At 49.7% G+C, this 20,673-nt stretch overlaps 1 protein-coding gene across 1 annotated transcript in view; it reads right to left on the bottom strand.

Annotated features, from left to right (window-relative positions):
• GRIK4 (glutamate ionotropic receptor kainate type subunit 4) overlaps positions 1–20,673 on the bottom strand; it is an 85,731-nt gene that overhangs the window by 29,877 nt on the left and 35,181 nt on the right. The window contains exons 3-7 of the mRNA XM_065738485.1: positions 16,666–16,763; positions 13,955–14,120; positions 11,023–11,201; positions 8,520–8,573; positions 510–671 (exon numbers count right to left, since the gene is read on the bottom strand). Of these exons, the coding sequence (XP_065594557.1) occupies positions 510–671; positions 8,520–8,573; positions 11,023–11,201; positions 13,955–14,120; positions 16,666–16,763 (659 nt within the window). The remainder of the gene's footprint in view (positions 1–509; positions 672–8,519; positions 8,574–11,022; positions 11,202–13,954; positions 14,121–16,665; positions 16,764–20,673) is intronic.

The raw sequence follows: 20,673 nt of genomic DNA, 5'->3' as shown, positions 1-20,673 counted from the left end.
CAAACGGTTCCACGGATGGTATTTTCTCCCTCCCTTCCCCCAGCTGCAGCCACAACCCCTGCATCCCAATCCAGCAACCCTGCTGTGCAATACCTCCCAGTTGCAAGGAGTCCCTGGGGAGGATTTCAGCACTCATCTCCACACTCATCAGGGGGATGTCTTGGCAGCAACACCACACAGCCTCCAGGCATCTGCCTAAGCCCAGCCTTTCCCATGCTGTTTGCACCTGGACTCCCTATTCCACAAACCACAGTCCTAAGGTAAATACATAAGGATAAACTTCACGAAGGAAACACTGCATTGAGGCTTCACCATCCCCTGCACTGATGCTCAAATATAATTCGAAGTAGGATTAGGTTTGCTTTAAAGCTGTGCAGGCAGCCAAGTGCAGCCAAGCCCTCTCCAGCTCTACATCCACCTGGTTCCCAGAGGTCCTTTTTGTGAGGTTTGCCTAAGTCCCATGGTCCCGACCCACGATGGACAGTGATGGTGAGAAGGATTTTACTTACTGCTGGCCCAGTAAAAGGAGCATGATCACAGTTCTCCTGCCAGGATTGATTGAGGCTCTGGACAAACTCTTGGAAAAAAGCATGAGACTGGTTGAAAATGGAAAATCCCAGGATGTTGACTCGGTCGTCCAACTGGCTGTCCAGGCGCTGGAGCGAAAACTCCTAAAGAATCCCCAAACAGAAAAAAAGGATCAGGAGAGAGAACAGGCACCAAAGACCTCACAACTGCATGATACAACTGAAGGGAAGACAGGTCACACAGCTATGAGAACCTGCCCCTATCATCTCCCAGAGGGGGCTGAAATTCACCCATGAGCCCACATGGAAAAGCCCGGCTGCTGACTGCAACTGGGTTCTGCAGGCTGTTAATGAAAACATCAACAAAAATGAAGACTCCAAATCCTCTGAAATGGGCTCTGGAAACTTCATTTCTGAGCCACAGTCCATGTCAACTGCACCAGAGACTTGTTAGCAGGCTTTGCTAGACAGACTTGTTGCTTTGTAGGAAAACCAGAGCCAGGTTGCATCTCTGGGAAGGCTCAGGGAAAAGTATAGCTCTCTTTTCACCTGTGAGACCACTGCTCCTTGCTGTGGTTGAGAGCCCCAGACACTGGCTGTCCGTCCCAGCCCTGCCAGGAGGAATCCTCAGGTCACTAGGACCACTGGACTGCAAAGACCCACGTCTGGAGAGATCAAGGACTGTGCTAAGAAAAAGTGCAAGCAAAAAGGGAGAGCTTTATTTGCTGCTCACATCAATGGAAGTAGTTATACAACAACGTCAGTTTCCTGGAGAAGCGTCCAGCCCTCCCTGTCCTATTAGCAGGAAATAATGGTGCCTTCCTCACTAATTCCTCTTTTGCTAATTGCGAAAATGGAGTGAGAAGGTGGGAGTAATAGATTCAGAAACTGCTGGATACTCATTCTCTTCCATCACTAATATGAATGTCTTTTGGCTCCACGGACTCTGAGAGCCCAGCGAGTCAAGCCATTTTTTATCTTTCCTGTGTATGTGTGCACGTAGGAACAATGCCTGTAAATCTCCGAAACATGGAGTTACAAGATCATTCCAGCATGGCAAACTCCCACGAGGATGTGATCAGACACAGGATTAAGTGCATTTTGGACACAACCGCATTAACACTGGGTAACATGAAATTGCCTGCAAACTATTGATTCATCTGAATGATTTTATCCTCCTGCCTTCCTGACAGGTTATCCATTTACCCACGGCATCCTGTCAACTGGTGCAGTGAGGGCAGATGGCTAATGAGGAGCAGGGCCTCAAGAGCTCCTGGATGTGCTGAGCCCTTGCAAACAGCAGCTCCCAGTCGGGGCTGGGAGTAAATGGTGCAAGGGGCAAGGCCGAGTGCCCTGCATGGGGGGAGGAACATGCAATGCTGCGTGCCAAGAGCCACAGATCTGGGCTGCTTCTCATACCGACATCAGCTTTTTCTCATCTCGTGTTGGTGGTGGATGCTCGCTGAGAGCTTCTGTCCTCCCTTGCAGCCACCCTATTTGCCTTCTAGGTGAACCTCCTCCTGTAGAAAGCCCCATCTCTGCTGCAGCTGTGCTCATATAGCACCCATCCCAACACACGGGGCTCACAGCACCTGGGTGAGCCCCTTCCCCACCCTGTTTCCACTCCAACCCTCTCTCTTGAGTCTTTTCCCACTGAATGTGAACGAGAGCATTTCAGTGACTCCAGGTCAGACATGAGCAATGAACTGCACACAAACCCTCCTCGAGGCACACGCTTCCTCTGCAATGGGATGAGATAGATTTGGCAAAGGGGTCAGGCTGCCAGCACGGCATCTGTCCTTGGCTGCTTTCTCCCTTTCCCACACGGTCATTGACCACGCTTGACATTTCCAAACCTGTGTTTGCAAACATGAACTCATTTGCCATTCAGGGCCTGCACCCCTCAGAAGGTTCCCAGGGCTCAGCACCCTACCTGCCAGGAAAAGCAATGGCAATCCTGCTCGTGGCAGTGATGCCTCCCCTACTACATATTTGCATGCAGCATATCCACCTTTTCAAAAATCACACTGAGGCAGAGGAATACTGCTCATAATTTAGCAGTGAGGCTCAGACAGGCTCTGCAGAGGGCACACGGGGATTCGGTGTCAGATCCAAGAACTGCTCATTGAGGGCGACTCAGCGAGACACACCGAGGCTGACTTTTACCTAAGCTGGGAGGAATCTTCCACATTTCAGTTTTTGGGCACTTACTCTCCCTTATCTGCAGTGCTGGCTGAGGCTTCTGCAGGACTGAGGATTGCTTTCCAGCACAGTAAGAGCAAGGAGCCATTAGCAAAATAACTCCTAGCTGCCAGCACACTCTGAGCCCCCTCTCAGCCTCCCTGCAATGCCCACAGCTCCACACTCGCCATGGCTCTCACGTAACAACTATTTGCCACCTCAACCTCATGCCACCAGGGCAACCCGAGGCACAGAGATCACAAAGACTCCTGCCAGGCCTAATTTCAGGTGCACAAATCCTGGCTGCCTGAGTTCTTCCCCCTCTTTGGTTCTGTTTTTCAGAGCACCCACCAACAAGTCAATATCCTGTTTCATGAGATCTTAGAAAAACTAGGGCCTCGAGGTCTGCAGCCAAAATTAATGAACTTTTACAGAAGAAAAGTCCCCAGGCTTCGCTCACATCACAGCAAAGCCTGCAGCAGTACCAGGCAATTACAGTGTAGATTTTCTGACTTCTACTACTGGGCTGCAGCCACTAAATATGTGCTTTTAAATAACAACACTTAGCGATTCTATGGCACTCTATATTTTCAAAGCACTAGGCACACATTAGCTAATTGAATACAAAGGGGTTCCCTGGGAGACGGCACTGGAGGACTTATTAGGGGATGAAGTCACTCTTGGGTTTGTGCTTCATGCAGCACTCGACCTGCCTTCAAGCTTTGCACAGCAGACACAACCTCTGGGGTGACCCGAGCATTTTAGATCACTGGGGGAACCTGCCTAACTAAAGCCACATGGCCAGGCTCAGTAATTCATGGCCTTGAAGCCACCAGCTTGGAGCTTCTGGCGTCATAGCGGCGAGTTACAACTGGGAGATTTACAGGCAATCATCTCCATTCCATTCGTAACACAAACCCATACCGTGCAGCTCCGTGGCTCAGGATCTGCCTTGTGCCCTGTGACACCAACAGCAACACACCAGGGCACCCACTGGGAGGGATTATACCCTTTGGACAGAGGAGGAAACTGAGGCACTGAGCAGAAAAAGGCAGGAGATTAGAAACCTGGTTGCAAGGCTCAGCCTAAGAGAGACTGCAAGGACTTTGCTGGCTCTCTGCTGACGAGCAGCCTCCTGCAGACCCTCTCTGAAGCTGCCACTGCCAAGGGGTAGCAGCAGAAATAGTGCTGCGAGCTCAGCACCTGCACTGAGCTCAGCCCCAACCTCAGCCAAGGATCCGGCCCCCTGGCGAAGGCTGATTTACACCAGGGGCTCCAGAACAGGCTGTACTGTTCTTCCACTAATTTTATACGGGATAGGAAGGAGAATCCTGGGCCAAAACTTCCATTTCTCTATTATTAAGACATCACGTTGGAAAACTTCCATTGCAGGAGTATTTGCTGCTCAGAAAAGCTGTCATCCTCTGAGCATAGCTCACAGCTCCCATGCTGGCACTCAGCATCCTGCTGCCCTCAGGGCTGTGTAACTGAATGTGCTAATCATCCCTAAGCTCCTCTAAGAAGACACTTATTTATTCACTCAAGTGGACAATATTATGTTAAGCGTTTTATGGCTTTCTCGAAAGGGGCAATTTATTTATAAACTATTGACAGATAAAATCAGTTTATAATGGGCCACGTGTTAAAATCAATTTCTCTGGAAGGAATAGACCTCATCACAGCAACAAACTGTGGCCTCCTGAGCGGGTCAGTGGGTGTGGAAGACCGACCCATCATTTGGCCATGCGTGCAGCTACAGAGCAGCTGTGATCTCAGTGAACTTGGGGACAGTTTAGGCAAACCTGGTTGCTCTTACAATGGTTGACACGTCACAAAAGCATGGAGTGCTCCATATGCTGGTAAGGATGGGCGTTCTTTCTCCTCGTGCAAGGAGAGCTGTCAGATTTTTGGAGGCTGTTCTTCGAAAGAGAGCAGTTCAGGAAAATACACTGCATAAATACAATTTGCTGCAGCTTCTCTGCAGGGAGACTGAGGTTCGAGGAGTGGCAAAGCCTCAAAGACAGAAGAGGTCCAGAGCTGCACTGGGTCCTGAGGACAGTGCACAGGGCAGAGTCTGAGACGAAGAGGATGACACAGCATGAAGACAGAGGAACAAAAGAGGTTTGATCTCACAGCAGAGGGCCTGGGCTGTATCTGAGAGCATGATTTACTGAACAACTGGCAATCAAACACAGTCTGGACTTCCTGCAGGACTTGGAACAATGCACAGAGCAGACTCCAGACAGGTAAGGTAGCACAAGCAGCAAAACACAGACAGGCACAAATCACTGCTTTGCCTAAATCCTTTTCTCATGCTAACGAAAATAAGGAGAAATTGCTTTGGCATCCTTGCACAAAACCCGATTTGTTTGCCCTCCTACAGCACGCTGCTGGAAACATGAACCATAAATCCAGGGAACGGCCGGGGCTCTGCAAAAAGGTTTTCATCAGCTACTGGGAATCAGGAAGGTCTGCAAGGCAAAATTTGTCGAAACCTAACAAGAAAGTCCATGTCCTTCACCTGCATTAGGACACAGGGGAGCGGGAGGGATGCCTGGGGACCTCGTGCAGCAGGGGAGCAGAGCAGGCTGTGATGGAGCTGAGAGCTGTACCACTGCCTGCATGCCCATCCTGCTCTGATGGGCGTCCAGAGCAACAACATGGCCTTGGAAAACTTGTCCTGCATGAAAGATCATCCTCTCTATAAATCACCAACAGAGAAGGAAAAAAACAACAACCAGGAAACAAATAAACAAAGCAAAGCTGATTTATCTGGTCTCTGGAAATCGAATACGGCAGCTGTTTTTATCAGCAACAACACCTCCACACAATATTGTCAGAGAACAAACCTATACCTGGTGACTAGACTGACTCAAGGCACTAGTAAACCTCCTTTACACCTCCCTTCTTACCCTCATGATTTTAATTGTTTTGATTATTTCCACCTAATCTCCTTGATAAATGTTTTGAAGTTTAAACCCAGCCTGAAGTCTATATATTAGATTAAAAAAGGAGAAGGAAAAAAAAAAGAAGACAACAACAACAACAAGCTACACAGAATTAATGAGCTACAAGAATTAATTGTACCACAGGGTTTTGGAGGCATCCAGCATCCCTTCTGCTATGAACTGCTGATCTCAAGGATTTCCAGCACCAGGAGAAACTATTTATATTTCTTCCAATTCACAGCAGCCTGCTTGCAGTGTTCTCCCTTATGCAGTGGCCTTATTAGTAGGATTATTATAAACTAAATTTGTTGATGGAGCTTCAGGTTTCACCCCTCCCAAACACCACCAAGCTTGGGTCAAGCTGAATTTCTGCAAGGGGGATGCTGACCAAAGGAGCACCTGGCATGCACGTGGTGGACCAGGGAAAGAACACCCAGCAGACCTGCTCCATCCTGCCACTTTCATTAGGATTCCAGGAAAATTGGTGGAGCTTCTGTTGCTGACACCCTGAGCTGGCTGAAGGAGGCTGATAATGAATTTGCACGCAGTAAATTAGCCTGTGGATATTTTTACATCACTCTGCTCTCCTCGGCTCCAATGGAAACACACTGGGGGCCAAGGGCTTCCTCCTCGTTTGCTCCTGCAGCCTCCTGCCAAAGGCTGGCATCTGCTTGTGCATGCAGCTCTGCCTCCTGCTGAGCACGGTGGGGATGACCAGAGCACCCCAGGACCCCCTGTCCTGCCCCACAGAATGGCACTTGGGGGGTGGCAGCCGCTCGCCTCCGCCTCGTGCCCTGCTGCGACATGGAGCTCGCTGTCAGCTGGGATATGCTCATTAAATAAAATTAATGCCAGAAGACAGAAACAGAATTCCCCTCCAGTGCTGCAGGGCAGGTGTTTAATTTGGCATTTTAGCCCTTTTTCTATTCTTTTTTTGGCTTGACATATTTTTCCATTCCCAAGTAACGTCATGCTGTACAGACTGTCTATTCCCCCTCTGATGGGCTCTCCCTCCGTTTAAAGCCATCTTTTTGCTTGCTCCCCTTCACAGCAACTCGCTCTGATTTTATCTTTTCTATTAGGCAGTGATTGTAAAACCTCAGAGGGTTCATTAGGAGCTTGATAATCCCTCCAGATTTATTAGTCTAAATTGCTCACTCCCATCTCTCATCCCCATTTAAATATTACTAATTTCCTCAAACATCTCGCCCATCTGCCCAGGTTTTGCCCGATGTCACCTTTCTTCTTCAGCAGCCCTGCCAAAAATCCAGTTAGCTCTGCTCAGAGCTCATCTCCTGGACAAAGTGGTAAAATAAACCACTCTAAACTGAATAATATCCTGGGAGAGCAAATGACAAGCAAATTCATTTCAGTCTCACCTGCCTCATACCCTCATTGCATTAGATGAATGGGTTTCAAAGGCATATGCCACCTCTTGACCTCAAGAAAATGCTTAATAACACTCATGCTCAAAACCAGGGTGGTCATGAGCTTAATTAAGCAGCAGGGAGCTTCATTTCTATAGTTGCTTCCATTGTCCAAGCATCATCTACGAACACAGACTCCACTGTGCTGGTGATGTACAAATGGAAATCCCTCATTATGTGTACTAAAGCAGCCCTGACAAGACCAAATTACAGATCGGGGCCCCACTGCAACCGAGACTACCCAAAATTTGTTATCTTTTCCAGCACTGCTACGTGTCTCAAACACACGGTGTGCCAGGCAGGTGTTTGGAGAGCCCATTCCTTACCACCTCCATCCCTCCGGGTCCATCCCTGCCTGTCCAGTGCTGGCTGTGTGCATGAGGATAAATAGGAACAGTGCAGCTCTTTCACGTTGGACTGATACTGAGCGAGGCTACGACCCATGGATCAAGTGCTGGGCAGCAGCCAGAACGCTATTAGTTCTGCTAGGGACTTGTGGATTTTTCCTTCTTTTGCATTTTTCTCTCTTCTGACATCTTCCCCTATCCCTTCTCCACTCTCCATCCCAATTGCTCCCTGGGCTTTCAGCCCCTGCATTTCTCGCCTTCCCCCTCCCACACGTTTGGCTCCATCCGCTGCCGTCTGTCTCCCACCCAAACACAAAGCATGATTCAGCTCTCGGCTTTCCTGGCACACACACACCCTGGCATAAATATTAATAGAAATTAGAGAATATGACTATCACTGGGGGTTGGAAGGCACCTCCACTGAATCACCCAGCCTGTCCTGTGTGCCCAGGATCACATCAGTCCCCAGTAAGGGCCCTGGTCCCCCTGGGCTGAGCTCTCCCCCACGGCTTGGCAGCCCGTTCAAGCCTGCTGCAGTGAGAGAAGTTTCTCTGCTGTTTATTTTGGGTCTCCCCCTGCTGCTGCCTAAGCCCATTACTCCTTGTTTAGCACAGCACTCAGGGATTTAGCCACACGATCCCCACATTAACGTTATTAGTGGCTATAAAGCCAAATCACCAGGGGCTGTGCTGAAGGCATGCCTACACTGCTTCTCCACATTTATGGCTCCATCCCTCCTTCGCCTTGCTGCCCGCCCTCCTGGTGCTGACACCTCCTTTTGAGAACCTCATTAGGAGCCACCCAACTACTCCTTCCCAAGGTCCCCAAAGCCCACAGCACGGGCTCCAACACCAACCCCATCTCCAGACTCTGCTGCACAGGATGGAGTGGGGCTGCTGTGCACCGGGCAGCTCTCCCCCTCCTCGAAGCCACAGCAAGCCTTCTCTTACCTGATGCTGGGGATTACAGACTGCAGAGGGACTGCAGAGAGATTGCAGGTAACCCCCACCCCACACGCAGGCAGCTTTTCCCCAAACTCTCCTTAACATGATTCAACACAGCCAAGAAAAGCCAAGAAAACTGTCTTACCAGATTAGTGAAGATATATGTGTAATAGGCAGATGCCATTCCCAGCTCAGCTGCCTGCGAAGGAGAGGAAAGAAGATTAGACCTGAGCCTGGCAATCTGCAATCTCAGCCCCACCACAGCAGGCAGGGCCAGATTTGCTTTCCCATCCTCACTGCCACTGTTGGGAAGACTGGAACACAACAGCCCAACCTGATCCATGGGATTCGAGTCCAGCAGGACTCAGCCTATCTGGAGATTCCCAGTTTTATCGCGGGTTTTGAGAGAACAGAGATTAGATGGGGCTTGCTTCATTGTTAATTGATGCTACTTCTCTTCAAGGATCAACATAATGAGGGGAACTTTTGAACATGATTTTTGAACATAATGAGGGAAAGCAGCAGCTGAGAGGGCTCAGGGCTTATCTCCTTTTGCTACAAGCACCGGGATGCAATGAGTAAGGCAGTGAAAGCTCTTGTGGAATTACAGAAAAAGGACAGTCAGTCACCTCAGTGGTGGCTTCCCCACAGGCATCAGCCAGATTTAGGCTCCAGTCCTGAGAATTAACTAACATGGATGAAACCTAGCAACTCTGACAGTTCTCCAGAGTTTAACAAGGGTTGTGATGGCCACAAAAATTGAAAAGGAGAGGGTAATAGCCTGTGGGGATGCAGGGAGAAGGAAGGTTTTTCTGTGAGATGATCTCTTCTGGAGACCACAAACCAGATTACTGAAGTTATTTTCCAAAATTCAGAATTCTTACTAGACCAGTATTTGGTTGGTGGAACAGATGCTCAGCATTAATCTGCAAATCCTTCTGAAAGCCTGTGTCTCACTGCCAAGCACAGCTGGTCTCAATTCTGCTCCGGGACCTTGGCAAGGCAGTTTTCCATTCATCCCAACCACCTGGAGGCAGTGAGGGACCAATGGTGGCTTTGGCTACACACAGCCCCCCTGTCCCTTGTGCAGGTGCCAAAATTGAATCGGCAAAGTCATTTGGCCGAAAGAGCACCACAATTCCACATCAGGCTTTCAAGCAGCTTCCCAGACCATTGCCTCATCTCTGAACCCCCCCACAACAAAACGTGGCTCTCACGTCCCTCCCTTCTCCCTTCCTGGGGACAGCAGTAATGTCAGCTCTCACCCTGACCTACTTTGAAGCCAGCGCCTTCGATTTCAAGGGCAGAAAATCAAAGCAAGCAACAAAGCGTCTCCTCTATCGTTCACAGTCGCTCGGCGTGCCCGCTGCCAGGTGGGCAGTGGGACAGGTTGGTAATAGAGGAAGCAACCATGTGTCTCCACACCATATGCAGAGGGTGAGACATGAGAAATTGCCATTTCTCTCATTGTCCAAAAGGTCTGACATAGCACTCTCAAACTGATGACATGTTTCTCCTGCTTTCAGTGACCTTTGGGCAGGATGCACCGACTCACCATGACCTCATCCCCATAAAGAAAACATTTTTCAGCCTCCCCAGATGCAAGAGGCAGCTGCATCAGAAGCTCATTATTTATTACCTCCCACTCCTACAGTCCTCTGTCCAGGAAGATCACATTACATTTTACTGAACTGCTGAAAAATCACAGCAATCTCTGACATCTCCATCAGCGGAAGGAGAATGCTCGAGCACGGAGGAGCTGCAGGTCTGCAGGAAGTCACTATAGCAACAGGCAGGGGACAGCCTGCAGCTGCTGCCAAGCTGCATGCTCCTGGTGACACGGGGACTTAGAAAAATCCCAAAGGCATGGAGGAAGGAAAACACCTCCCAAGAAAAGGCAGGGTGGGACCCCCCCAAAAAATACGCCAAACCACCTATTTAGAAATGCAAAATTGCAAGCAGAAGAAAAAATCTTCCAGAGGGGGAAATAATAAAAACAGCTCTAGTGGTTTCTGCTGGCTGTCATCGGGGATAAATCTGAAATGGTGGTGAAACCCCAATAACATAGCCAGGACTCCATGTGTAATGCTGAAACAGCAGCCAAGGGGAGACCCCACTGCCTGGATACTGCTTTGATTCAAAGTACTCCTTGTTCCTTCCAGGACGTGGGAAACTACACCCAACTTCAGGCTCCATCTGGAGCCACTGCTCAGTTCTGAAGTAGGCTATCAAAACAAACGCTAAAAACTGCAGCGAGAGACCATTTAAAAATAAACATGATTAAAATAAAATCTCGGTTAATAAGACAATAAAAATGGAAGTGAAAAGTTAGAAATTTAGCAGGAAAAACCTTAAATTATTGCAGCAATTGAGTAATTTCAGAGAGCCCAGCGGCCCCACACAGCAGTGTGATGGCACCGGGGGCCACGCAGCACCGATCACATCAGCTCAGAGCAATTAAACCTTCGCTCCTGTAGGCATAGTTCTGAAAAGGACGAGCAAATTCTCCTCCCTAGAAACTCCAGCAGTGGCAATTCCTCGCTCAGCAGAGAGCATTTCCAGTAAACTGCTGTGCTTTGTTATCATGCAACACCTGCATGTGCTTGAAGCAGCAGCACTGGCAGGCGTGACGCCGGGCAGGCACTCACCTTCTGCAGGATGGTGTGGGACATGGAGGCGTTGGCATGGACAATGATGGTGGCTGTTTTGTCGTCTCTGATCTCTTTGAGGAGAGGCGTAGGGTCCCGGCTGTCGTCCAGCATCCGGACCGAGAGCGTGTCCTTGGAAATGAGGAACTGCCGAAGCAACTTCTCCAGGTTTAAAAGGCCTTCGTATCGCAGGGAGGGAGACAAAAAATGAAGTAAAATAAAGGAAAACAAAACAAATAAGACAGCTGGTTCAAGAAGTGCTTCTCCATGCCATGCAGCCAGCTCTGGTGAGGTCAGGAAGGCTGCGGGTTAACCCTGGGAGCACTGCAGGATGAGTTGGGCCCTACCCAGGCCTACTTGGGCCTCCCCCACTCCTGCACTGCTGGCTGAGGCTTCTCCTGGTCAGCTCTCTTTCCAGGCTCCTTTGATGTCTAACAAGACCTCCTGCTGAGGCTTTTCTTACTGAAGAAAGACTATTTGATAGATTTTGTCCCTTCTAGGCAGCTGCTGGTTTTACTCAGGAAATAACCTCCTCTGTCAACTCTGATTGACCAGAGACCACGAGGTTTAATCATTAGTGAGGCACAGACAGCACGCGTGGTGCAAGGGAAGGAGGAAAGCTGGGGTGAAGGAGGCTGGAAAAGCAGAGCTGGGAGCAGAACTTGAGCCTGGCTCACGTAGGGTCAGAACCAGACTGGGCCTGCAGTGCCACATGGGATGGAGCCAGGAGAAAGCACACAGAGCGATGTGATTAGCCCGAGCCCTGCTTCCAGGGACTGCCAGCAGCTCACAAAGGGAACAAAGCGGTGTTAAAAGGCAAAGATCTGAGATGAGCAGCCTCCCCTCTCACAGCGAGAGGCAGCCAGCAAGCTGTGCCTTGAACTCCTCACAATGCACTTGCCTCTTGCATTTTCCCCAACTCCAGTAGGAACTCAGCGACTGCACAACAGCAGCAGCAGCCCAGACCTCACAGGAGCACTGCTCAGTGTGCTGGTTTCAAGTGATGAGTGAATCTGACTCTTTGATTCCCTTTTCAGCCCACTCCACACTTGCAAGGATCAGCCAGGTTGCTGTGAACAGCAGTCTGGTGGACACTTTGCTTGCAGCTTGTCCCAGCAAGATGTGCTGCTGCAGAAGTCAGGAACCAAGGTCCCAGGGGCTGCTGTGTCACACTGAGGAACAAATCTGCCTTTGCACCACAGGCTTGTCTGTTCACCAGCTCTGCTCATGGGGTTTGTGGCACTGCAACCCTTGACCCTCATGGTTGATTCCCAAGCAGCTGGCACTGTTTCCTCCCTCTGGCAGCCAGACCTTACAGAGCTGCTCTTATGATGCCCACCCACACCAGTACTTGATCACAAACAAGCTTATTATTCCACACCACAGAGAAACTGAGTCACATAATCTTATTGTAGTCACCACTGTGATCTAGTCACACTGGCCTAACTCCATTGACTTTGAGGTCATATTTTCCTTCCACCAGAAGAAAAGACTATCAGTCTACAGAGGAAGGATACAACTTCTTCCCGTGACAGCACGAGCATGATAGGATAGGACCCAGGAGTCCCATCACACAGCCCTGTACTTAAACCAAAACAGCTACGACTTTCCCTCCTGGGATCTAAATAATAACATCCTTCAAAACAAGATTTCCTCACTGATGAGCAGACAGCTCATATGCTCCCCTTATTAGCCTCCAGGGAACCTTCTGAAAGCCCTGAGTGCCTCCAGTTAGTTGTCTAAAGAACTGTGCTAAGGAGCAATGCTTGCCTTAAGGGAAAATGAGGGCTTGTGCTCCTACACAAAGCTGAATCATGCCCTTCTTGCACTCCATAACAGTCAGAGCATGGTGCGCCTCAGTCTTACCTAAATGTAATATAAAGAACTATTTGCATTACTTTAATTGCATAATTTTGGGTCAAGTCCTCTGGTAGGGTAGATCTGAGCATGCCCGCTGAAGGCAATTAATGAATTACAAACGCTCAGGTTATCATCTCCCCAGGTTGCATAAAGCACAAAGAAAAGGCAAACACTATGTCGTTCCTTTCACAGCAGTGTGTCACTGGTACAGCTGTGGGGTGAGGTTTGCCCAAGCCTGTTCAGGAAGGATGCTGCCTTTCCTACATCCACCAGAGACTGCAGAACTCTTGCCCGTGTCTCAGAGCTCTCCCTGGGCCCACACGCCTTCACAAAACCCTTCTTTTAGGCTGGTTTGGATGCTTAACTCTAGTGCTAACAAATCTGGCTGCAGGAGATGTAAAAGCAAAGTAGGTTGAGGGCTACCTGCCTGCACACTGCCTTACAAGAGTACAGCACACACTCTACCCTAAGCACTAGGATGCAGAGCCCGCTCCTGCTATGTGAGGAGTTATGCAGAGCTGAATATGGGCTTGCTGAGGTGAACACTCCAGCATCCAGATGCACAATTACCAGCAGATGTATGGCTGCAGAGCCCAAGAGGGTGTGCAATGTAGTGACTATTAATCAAGTCCTGCTTTTAGGCCACCAACTGCACGTGGGTTTGGGAGAGCTATATTTCAAAAAGTGATGCTTGCCTAAAATAATCTCCAGAAACAAGCTTAAGCCTTTTTTTTTCCCCTTTCCACTTCAAAAACCCATCTGTGCAAGCAAAACACTCTTCAGATTGTCAAACAGAAGGCAGACGAGCCTCTTCCCCATCCCCATTCCTCCTCCAACAGACAGCTTTGTGGGGCAGCGGGGTGGGATGGCTGTCCCTGCAGGGCTGCATTGCTTTGCCTGCTCTGCCCAAAGAGGCCCCATGCTACAAACCCACAAGCAGTGAGGGGGCACGGTCCCCAGCTGCCATACACCAACTACTGTGCTCTTTCTGCGGCAAGCATCGAGCGTGCAGAGGGAAACAAAAAGGCAAGCAGGAGCAGAAGGGCCTCTACCCATGCTAGGAATGACTTACATTCAGCTTTGGCACAGATGAGGCAGGCAGTGGTGCAGTTAAAGAAGTTGAGGATCCCTGCCACGGCCACGCTGATGTCGGTGTTGCTGGGGTGGAGGTTGAGGGTGGTGAAGCGCTGGAGCTGCAGCTTCAGGAACTCCTCCGGTGCCACTCTGAAATGAGGAACCTAAGCAGGGAGGAGAAAAAAAGGAAATAGAATTAAGCGGAAGACAGAAATAAAAAAACAAGTAAATCTACCATAAAGGACCTTTGGTGTGAAATGCACAGCATGCAGAAAGTGAAATATCCCAATAAAACTGCAGAAACGTCACTGAAGTGAGGAGAGGAGGGTGGGATCTGTGCAATAGCAGAAGGAAATAATTATCACAGCAACAAGAAGCCGCGGGAAGGAGCAGATCAGGAAAAGTCTTGCTGAGCCACTCAGGGAAAGGCAACAGGGTTTGTGATTACAGCACAGGAAACCATTCTGGATGAGTTCAATGTAATTAGCCTGGCTACTAATTGTAGTCAGGCCCACCCTTCATTTTGGGCTTGCTGCCTGCGTGAGCATGGAGGATGCTTTCAGGCAGTTGTACACCCCGTGCCGCTTTGTGCTGCCCATCCACCTCTGCCTGCAGTCCCCATGTGCCAACAGGTAATTAGGAAAGATGAAGAGAGGAACAAGATGACCCTGCTCTGGTAAGGCTCAGGAGGGAGAGGAACAGCTGTGGCAGCCAGAAGCTTTGGGCTTTTTTGATCAGCAGAGAGGCAACAGGTGGTCACACAGTACACAAGCTCCAGTTGAGCTATGGCCGTGAGCTGTAATAATGTTTGTAATAATAAAGCAGAGCAGGAGCACAATGCTGCCTGCCCCGAGCCCTGCTGCAACCCTGCAACGCAGGAACCCGGGCTCTGGGGTTCAGCCAAACAACGACAGGTAATGGTGTTTTCCTTTTGCTGAGTGAATTATTTGGAAGAAACTGAAGACAGAAAGGGAAACATCTGCTTCTGCTTCATTAGAGCACTGTCAAGTCCTGTTTTCTTCCATTATTAGTGCTTCCAGTAACTATCATCCCGCGCCTCCGATCTCTCTCCTCTTGGGAAAGGCCATTAGTATGTTGTGATGGCTGCTTTATTGACAGCATCAGCTGTTTGGTTAGCGCCAGGAAAGTTAAAGAGTAATAAGCTGCTCTCTGCCTTAACCTCACCCTGCAGCCCTCATCTCAGGCTTCACAACAGGGAGAGGGGCAGTCTGTAAGCAAATTCCTGTAAGCAGAGCAGACAGGGCAGCTCCAGCACCAACTTGCTGATCATTCCTGGGAGCCAGATGGAGCCTGAGGCTTGCAGCAACAGCTGCTAGCGGGGATGCAGCCACCACCTTGCTCTCAGCCCCGAGCCACCCCTCCTTCCCCAGGGCTCTGCCCCCTGCACCACTCCTCCCTGCATGGGAAGAAAGGAAATCTGGAAGGAAAGGCACTGGAAGGGCAATGCAGGAGATGCAGTGCAGGTGCACCTGCCAGTTTTCCCACGAGCTCCAGATGAGCACCAGGCCAGGCACCCTCCAGCACCAGTGGCACAACCAGGATGCTCTTTCCATCACCTGACAGAGGTCTGGACGCACAATGTCTATGGCTGTTTGCTATATTGCATTTAACACAATGGCACCAAGTGATGCTCCTGTGATATAAATCATAGGGAGTTTCTGCAGGCTTACATCACTAGGAGGGCAGCTGGGATCAAGCTCAAGAATCAAATACCTTACAAGTGTACTAGCACTCACCTTTCATTTCTGAAAAAAAGAGACTTAGATCAGAGACTCAGTTTGAATGAGAATTTTAGGGGAAAAACACTTGCAATCTGTTACTGCAGAGCTGCCTTTACCTGGAATGGAGCAAACGTCTGGGACGTTTAACTGCAGAAAGCACTACAAAATACACTCCAGAGACCTATCATGCTGTAGCCCAAAGCACCAGCTCTCACAGCTCTCCTCCATCTCCTCAACACTTCTGATTCTCATGGAACAAAGGACAGCACTCATTTGTGAATGCAAGTTATTTCCAGCGCTCAGTTCAGGCACTCCCCTCGCTTGGAGGCTCCAGAGAGCATTCACTGAGTGGCTCAGATGTTATCTGGCTTTAAAGGGATGAACTAGGAGAAGGGAACTCAATTTCTTCTCCTGTGAGCAGAGCTGGATCAGTGTAAGACAGTTCAAGGCTTATAAAATACTAAATCAGGCACGTAGTGTGGACACAGCTACAGATAGCTTGCATCAGCAGAGGGGTGCAGCTTTCCAAAGGGATTCCAGGGTTTCTGCAGCCCTGTCAGCGGGGACACGGCTCACATTGGTGCTGCACGTGAAGGAAGCTGAATGAAAAGGTGACAGAGATGAAAGCAAGGACAAGGAAGGCAGAAATGAGAGAGGAAATGGAAAAAGAAGAAGCTACAAGAGTGCGAGCAATAAGGGAAGAGGTGATAAACCAAGCTGTCAGCTCTGATCATTAGGAGGCACAGCGGATCACAGGGAGGACTCTCCAGCAAACAGAGGACTCCAGCAAGGCATCTGCCAGAGATGTCCAGGAGTGCTGCAGACAGGTCGCTGCCCCCAGCTATGGAAGGCAGCATCCCTGCTGCTGGGACAGGGGGCATGTGGAGCTGCAGAGGGTTTGGGGAGCGTGACGGAAAGGAGGGGGGGTATGGCACAGACCCTGCTGACACGGGACATGCCCACTCACCTCTTTCTCCCCACAGATATTGCTGATAATGGAGCTGGAGGCCGGGCTGGAGGAAGGCCCCAGGACACCCACCACTCCTTTGGGAAGGATCTGGCACACTGCAGGCACAGAGAGAGGAAAATGCATTAGAATCTGCCCTGTCCCAGCTGATAGCGATGCCAGCAGCACCTGCTTCACTATGCTATATATATACACAATATATTTATTCCCTGCCATTCACATTCCCCCAAATCTGTCTGTTCCCTCTGACACCCAGCCCAGGACATCCTCCTCTTCATCCTTCCCCAGCACCCCTGTACCCCACCTCAGCCCTCTCCAAGTCCCACCTCCTCATCTCCAGCTCAGAACAAGGGTCCCTCTGTCAGAACTTTCCTTTTCAGCCCCACCTAGTACACTCCAAGGACAATGCTAAGCAAAGTTTATGGAAGCCACTAAATGCAGCAGTGACCCATCATCATCCAGCAGCAAACAAACTTGTCTGAATTTCTTCCCTCATCTTCTGCAGAGCTCAGTGGTAATAATAAGGAATCACATTACTGTTTTTCATTTCTGGTTGTTTTTTTTTCTTTTTTTTAGCAGCAGTTAATCTTCTGGCTCCACGCCACCAAGGTTAGCAGAACAACAAAAAGGCCCTGACAAAATGAAGAAGTTAAATCTCTTTCCTCAAGCTTCCCAGGTTAAACCGCAACCTTTTGTCCTTTTAATTCCCAGCACAAATTCAGCTGAATGGCATTCCCCCGACTGCCCCAGCTGCAATCCCTGCCATCGCCTCACCCAGAAACGCAGCTTCAGAGCTCATGGCTGCACATTTTCCTATAGAAGCTAAACCAGTGTCTCCAAAAGCTGAGATTTTGAAGATACTGCTTCTTTAGTATGGCACTGCTGATCCGCCTTGGAGCGGTCATCCCTCCAGGCTGACATGCTGGACAAGATGTTGTGGTGGCTGCAGAAAGTTAGCTACGTTCGACAGCTGGGAAAAGCAGCTGGGAAACTTCAAACTAGGACATGTGTTTTGTAGCGAAGGGAATTTATCACCAGGACTGCCACACTACAGAACGGAGCAGGTTTTCTATCAACTCCAGGTCTCTAAATCAAGGCTGGACGCGAGATGAGAGCTCATCATGTGCTCAGGATTTTCTGATCCAGTGAGCTATGGGGCCGAGTGCTCAGCAAGAGAACACCTGCAGCTGCTTCCTGCAGGAGATCAGAACACAGAGGTGACATTACATGTCAGAAGTGTCCATGGCCTCGAGGCTGGGATACAGAGCCACAAGCTGAGGATTTCATTTGTCACTCTCTGGGGACTTTTCACAGGGTCAGAGAATGGTTTGAGTTGGGAGGGACCCTTAGAGCTCATCTGGTGCCACTCCCTGCAATGAACAGGGACACCCACAGCTCCATCAGTGCTCAGAGCCCCATCCCCTGGCCGTGGACACCTCCAGGGATGGGGCACCACCGCCTTGACTTCTTATAGAAAGCGCCAATGACATGCAGACACCTTCTCTGGGGTTTTCCTTCCCTCCGTGCTCTCTCTCCCTCTGCCATCTCCATCACCTACAGCACAATGCTTTTCAGAGGCATCTTCAAAGGAACGCAGCACTCGCTTTTTCTCCCTGCTTAAAATTTTATGGGCACTTATCCCTCTTCAAGAAGATCCTTTCCGATGAGAGGCTGCTGTCTCGGCAGCATGCACAGCCCCATTGGATGCTCTGCAATTCGGTGCTTGGGCAGAAGGGGACGAGTGCTGCTCAACCACGGGTCATCAAGGCCAGAGTCCTGGGGCAGATTTTGTTATGAGCGCAGGACAAAGTCTGGCGAGTGCTCATCTTCTCATCTCGCCCACTGAGAACAAAAATCAGGTTAAGTAGCCATGGCAACGCAGTTGCAACAACTGCCAGGAGAAAAAGAGCCCGTTTGGCCCTCCAAGGCTGAAGCGTTCAGAGGAATTAAAGGAAATGAATGGAAATAAAGTGGAGATGCCCAAGGCAAAGGCCTTGGCTGTGCTGGGAGAGCTCTTGTAATCCAAACACATTTCCCATTTCAAACATCACCCGAATGCTGTTAGCCTCCCCAGGGAGACGAGGAGGAACACTGCTGCCATGTGCACGCACACCCATTTGGTCACAGCCACCTCTGGGGGCTCAGGGCACGCTGGAAGCATTTACCCAAAGTGTTCCTGCACAAATCCCAGCTGTGTGAGGAGCACAGCATCTCCCTCCCTGCACTGATCCAAGGGCTCTCAACGGCACGTAGAGACTCCTGCTTCTAATTGAAAATAAACGAGCAGGGATGGCGTGCGATTACCTCAACATTTCCGTGATTGCAAAACATATCAGAGGATCATGAACAGCCAGGATGGGCTTCTCATATGAAAAAAAACCAACAAAAACAGCTGCATAAACAGGCAGTGCTACGTAGCACCCTTCATGTGTCCTACCAGCAACCTGCAACCAGCCCCACAGCTGGAACTGGCTTATAGGTGAAATCCAACAGGACCACACAACTGCTGGGACGGCTGTTAGGACACATGGGCCGGTGTCACTGCGTGGACTTGGAAATGTTGGCACATGGAAATGAAGGACCACCTGCTTGGTGGTCATCACTGACTGCTGACCTGCCCCCGAGATCAAAGAATCATTGGGAAAGATCACTTGAGAGAATCAAGTCTGACCTTAAAGGCGTTTGGATGAACAACAGAATGATGCTTAAAGGATGAATGCTGGCTGCTCTCCCTGGGCACTGAGAGCAATAGGATGTTTTAGTTAAAGCCATGTTTAAATGAGCTGGTTTGGGTCTACGTAAGAGGAGCAGAAACGTCAAACACAGACTGAAAGCAAGCTTTGCTTCTAATGGGAAAACAGCTTTCACTACAAACTCATTTCAAAACAGAGGACTTTACAGATGTCACTTGTGGGAACAGTCAGTGTTTGTCTTCATTCACATCCAAAGCTGAAATAGCAAACCGTGCATGAATGCGATTAAGACTGACTCATGCTGTACCTGCTGCAGGGAGCGTGTTGCTGCAGTCCCTCACAGTGAGATGCACTGAGTCAGTCCTGGGAGCAGGGAAGGGACATGGCACAGTGCTACGCTCAAAGCCTCCCCTCCAAGTCTTTCTCACAGCCCTAATTGCACACAGGATCACTGATGGGACGTCACAGCATCGCTCCTCAGGTGGTCAGCAAGGCATGCAGGCTGCGAGAGCTAGCGGGGAGCTCCAAGGACAGCAGTGTGACTAAACAGATGTCTGACTGCTCTGCAGTCGTAGGTTCAAACAGCGAAACTGCTTTTATGAACATGACGTGTGCTAACAGATATCAGCAGCACGTTAAAGCTGCGGAGTCATATTGGAGAGCTATGGCAGTCCTGAAATCTCTGCTAAGGGAGGTGCCTCTCCTCCTCCAGCAGTATCCATCAGCAGTAACTCCAGTGACATTAATAGTGGAGTCACACAGAATCCAGATTGGTCTCTTTGTAAGAAACGCTCCAAGATGTTTTTCCCTCCGAAGGAAACGCAAATAACATATTGCAAAACTCTGTGAATTCTCACTTCACCAAAATCAAATCGTTTTGCTCCACTTTCGACTCCTCATATTCTTTAATCAAAGTAAAGAAAACAACGAAAATCACCCCGAGGTGGAAATTCAAAATGGAAAATTGCTTCTTCCTCATTTATCCCATTATCCACCTTCTCCCCAAACACCACGCTCGCTGCAAACAACCATTTCTCGCAGAATTCTCCCCCCTCAGCAAATGGGTATTCTTCTGCTTGAAAAATGCTCCCATAGAGCAATCCCTGAGCGATGGCACAAAGCAATCCAGCTGCTGCTTCCTGCAATCCCTGAGCCAAGATAACAGCAACACCGCGACAAGCAAGAAAGGGAAAAGAATGGACTCCTTCAATGGCACAGCGGGGCACGGCAAGCTGGCAGTGCTCTGCGGTCCTCGGGGGGGTTCTGGGATGGTTGTGGGGGCACACTGCAGTCAGACTGGGAAACGCAGGCTGTC

Source organism: Cyrtonyx montezumae, unplaced genomic scaffold (assembly GCF_038088225.1).
Source record: "Cyrtonyx montezumae isolate F1298 unplaced genomic scaffold, pur_monq_1.0 scaffold_22, whole genome shotgun sequence".
NCBI classification, from domain to species: Eukaryota; Metazoa; Chordata; class Aves; order Galliformes; family Odontophoridae; genus Cyrtonyx; species Cyrtonyx montezumae.
This window is presented reverse-complemented; position numbering and strand designations above follow the sequence as displayed.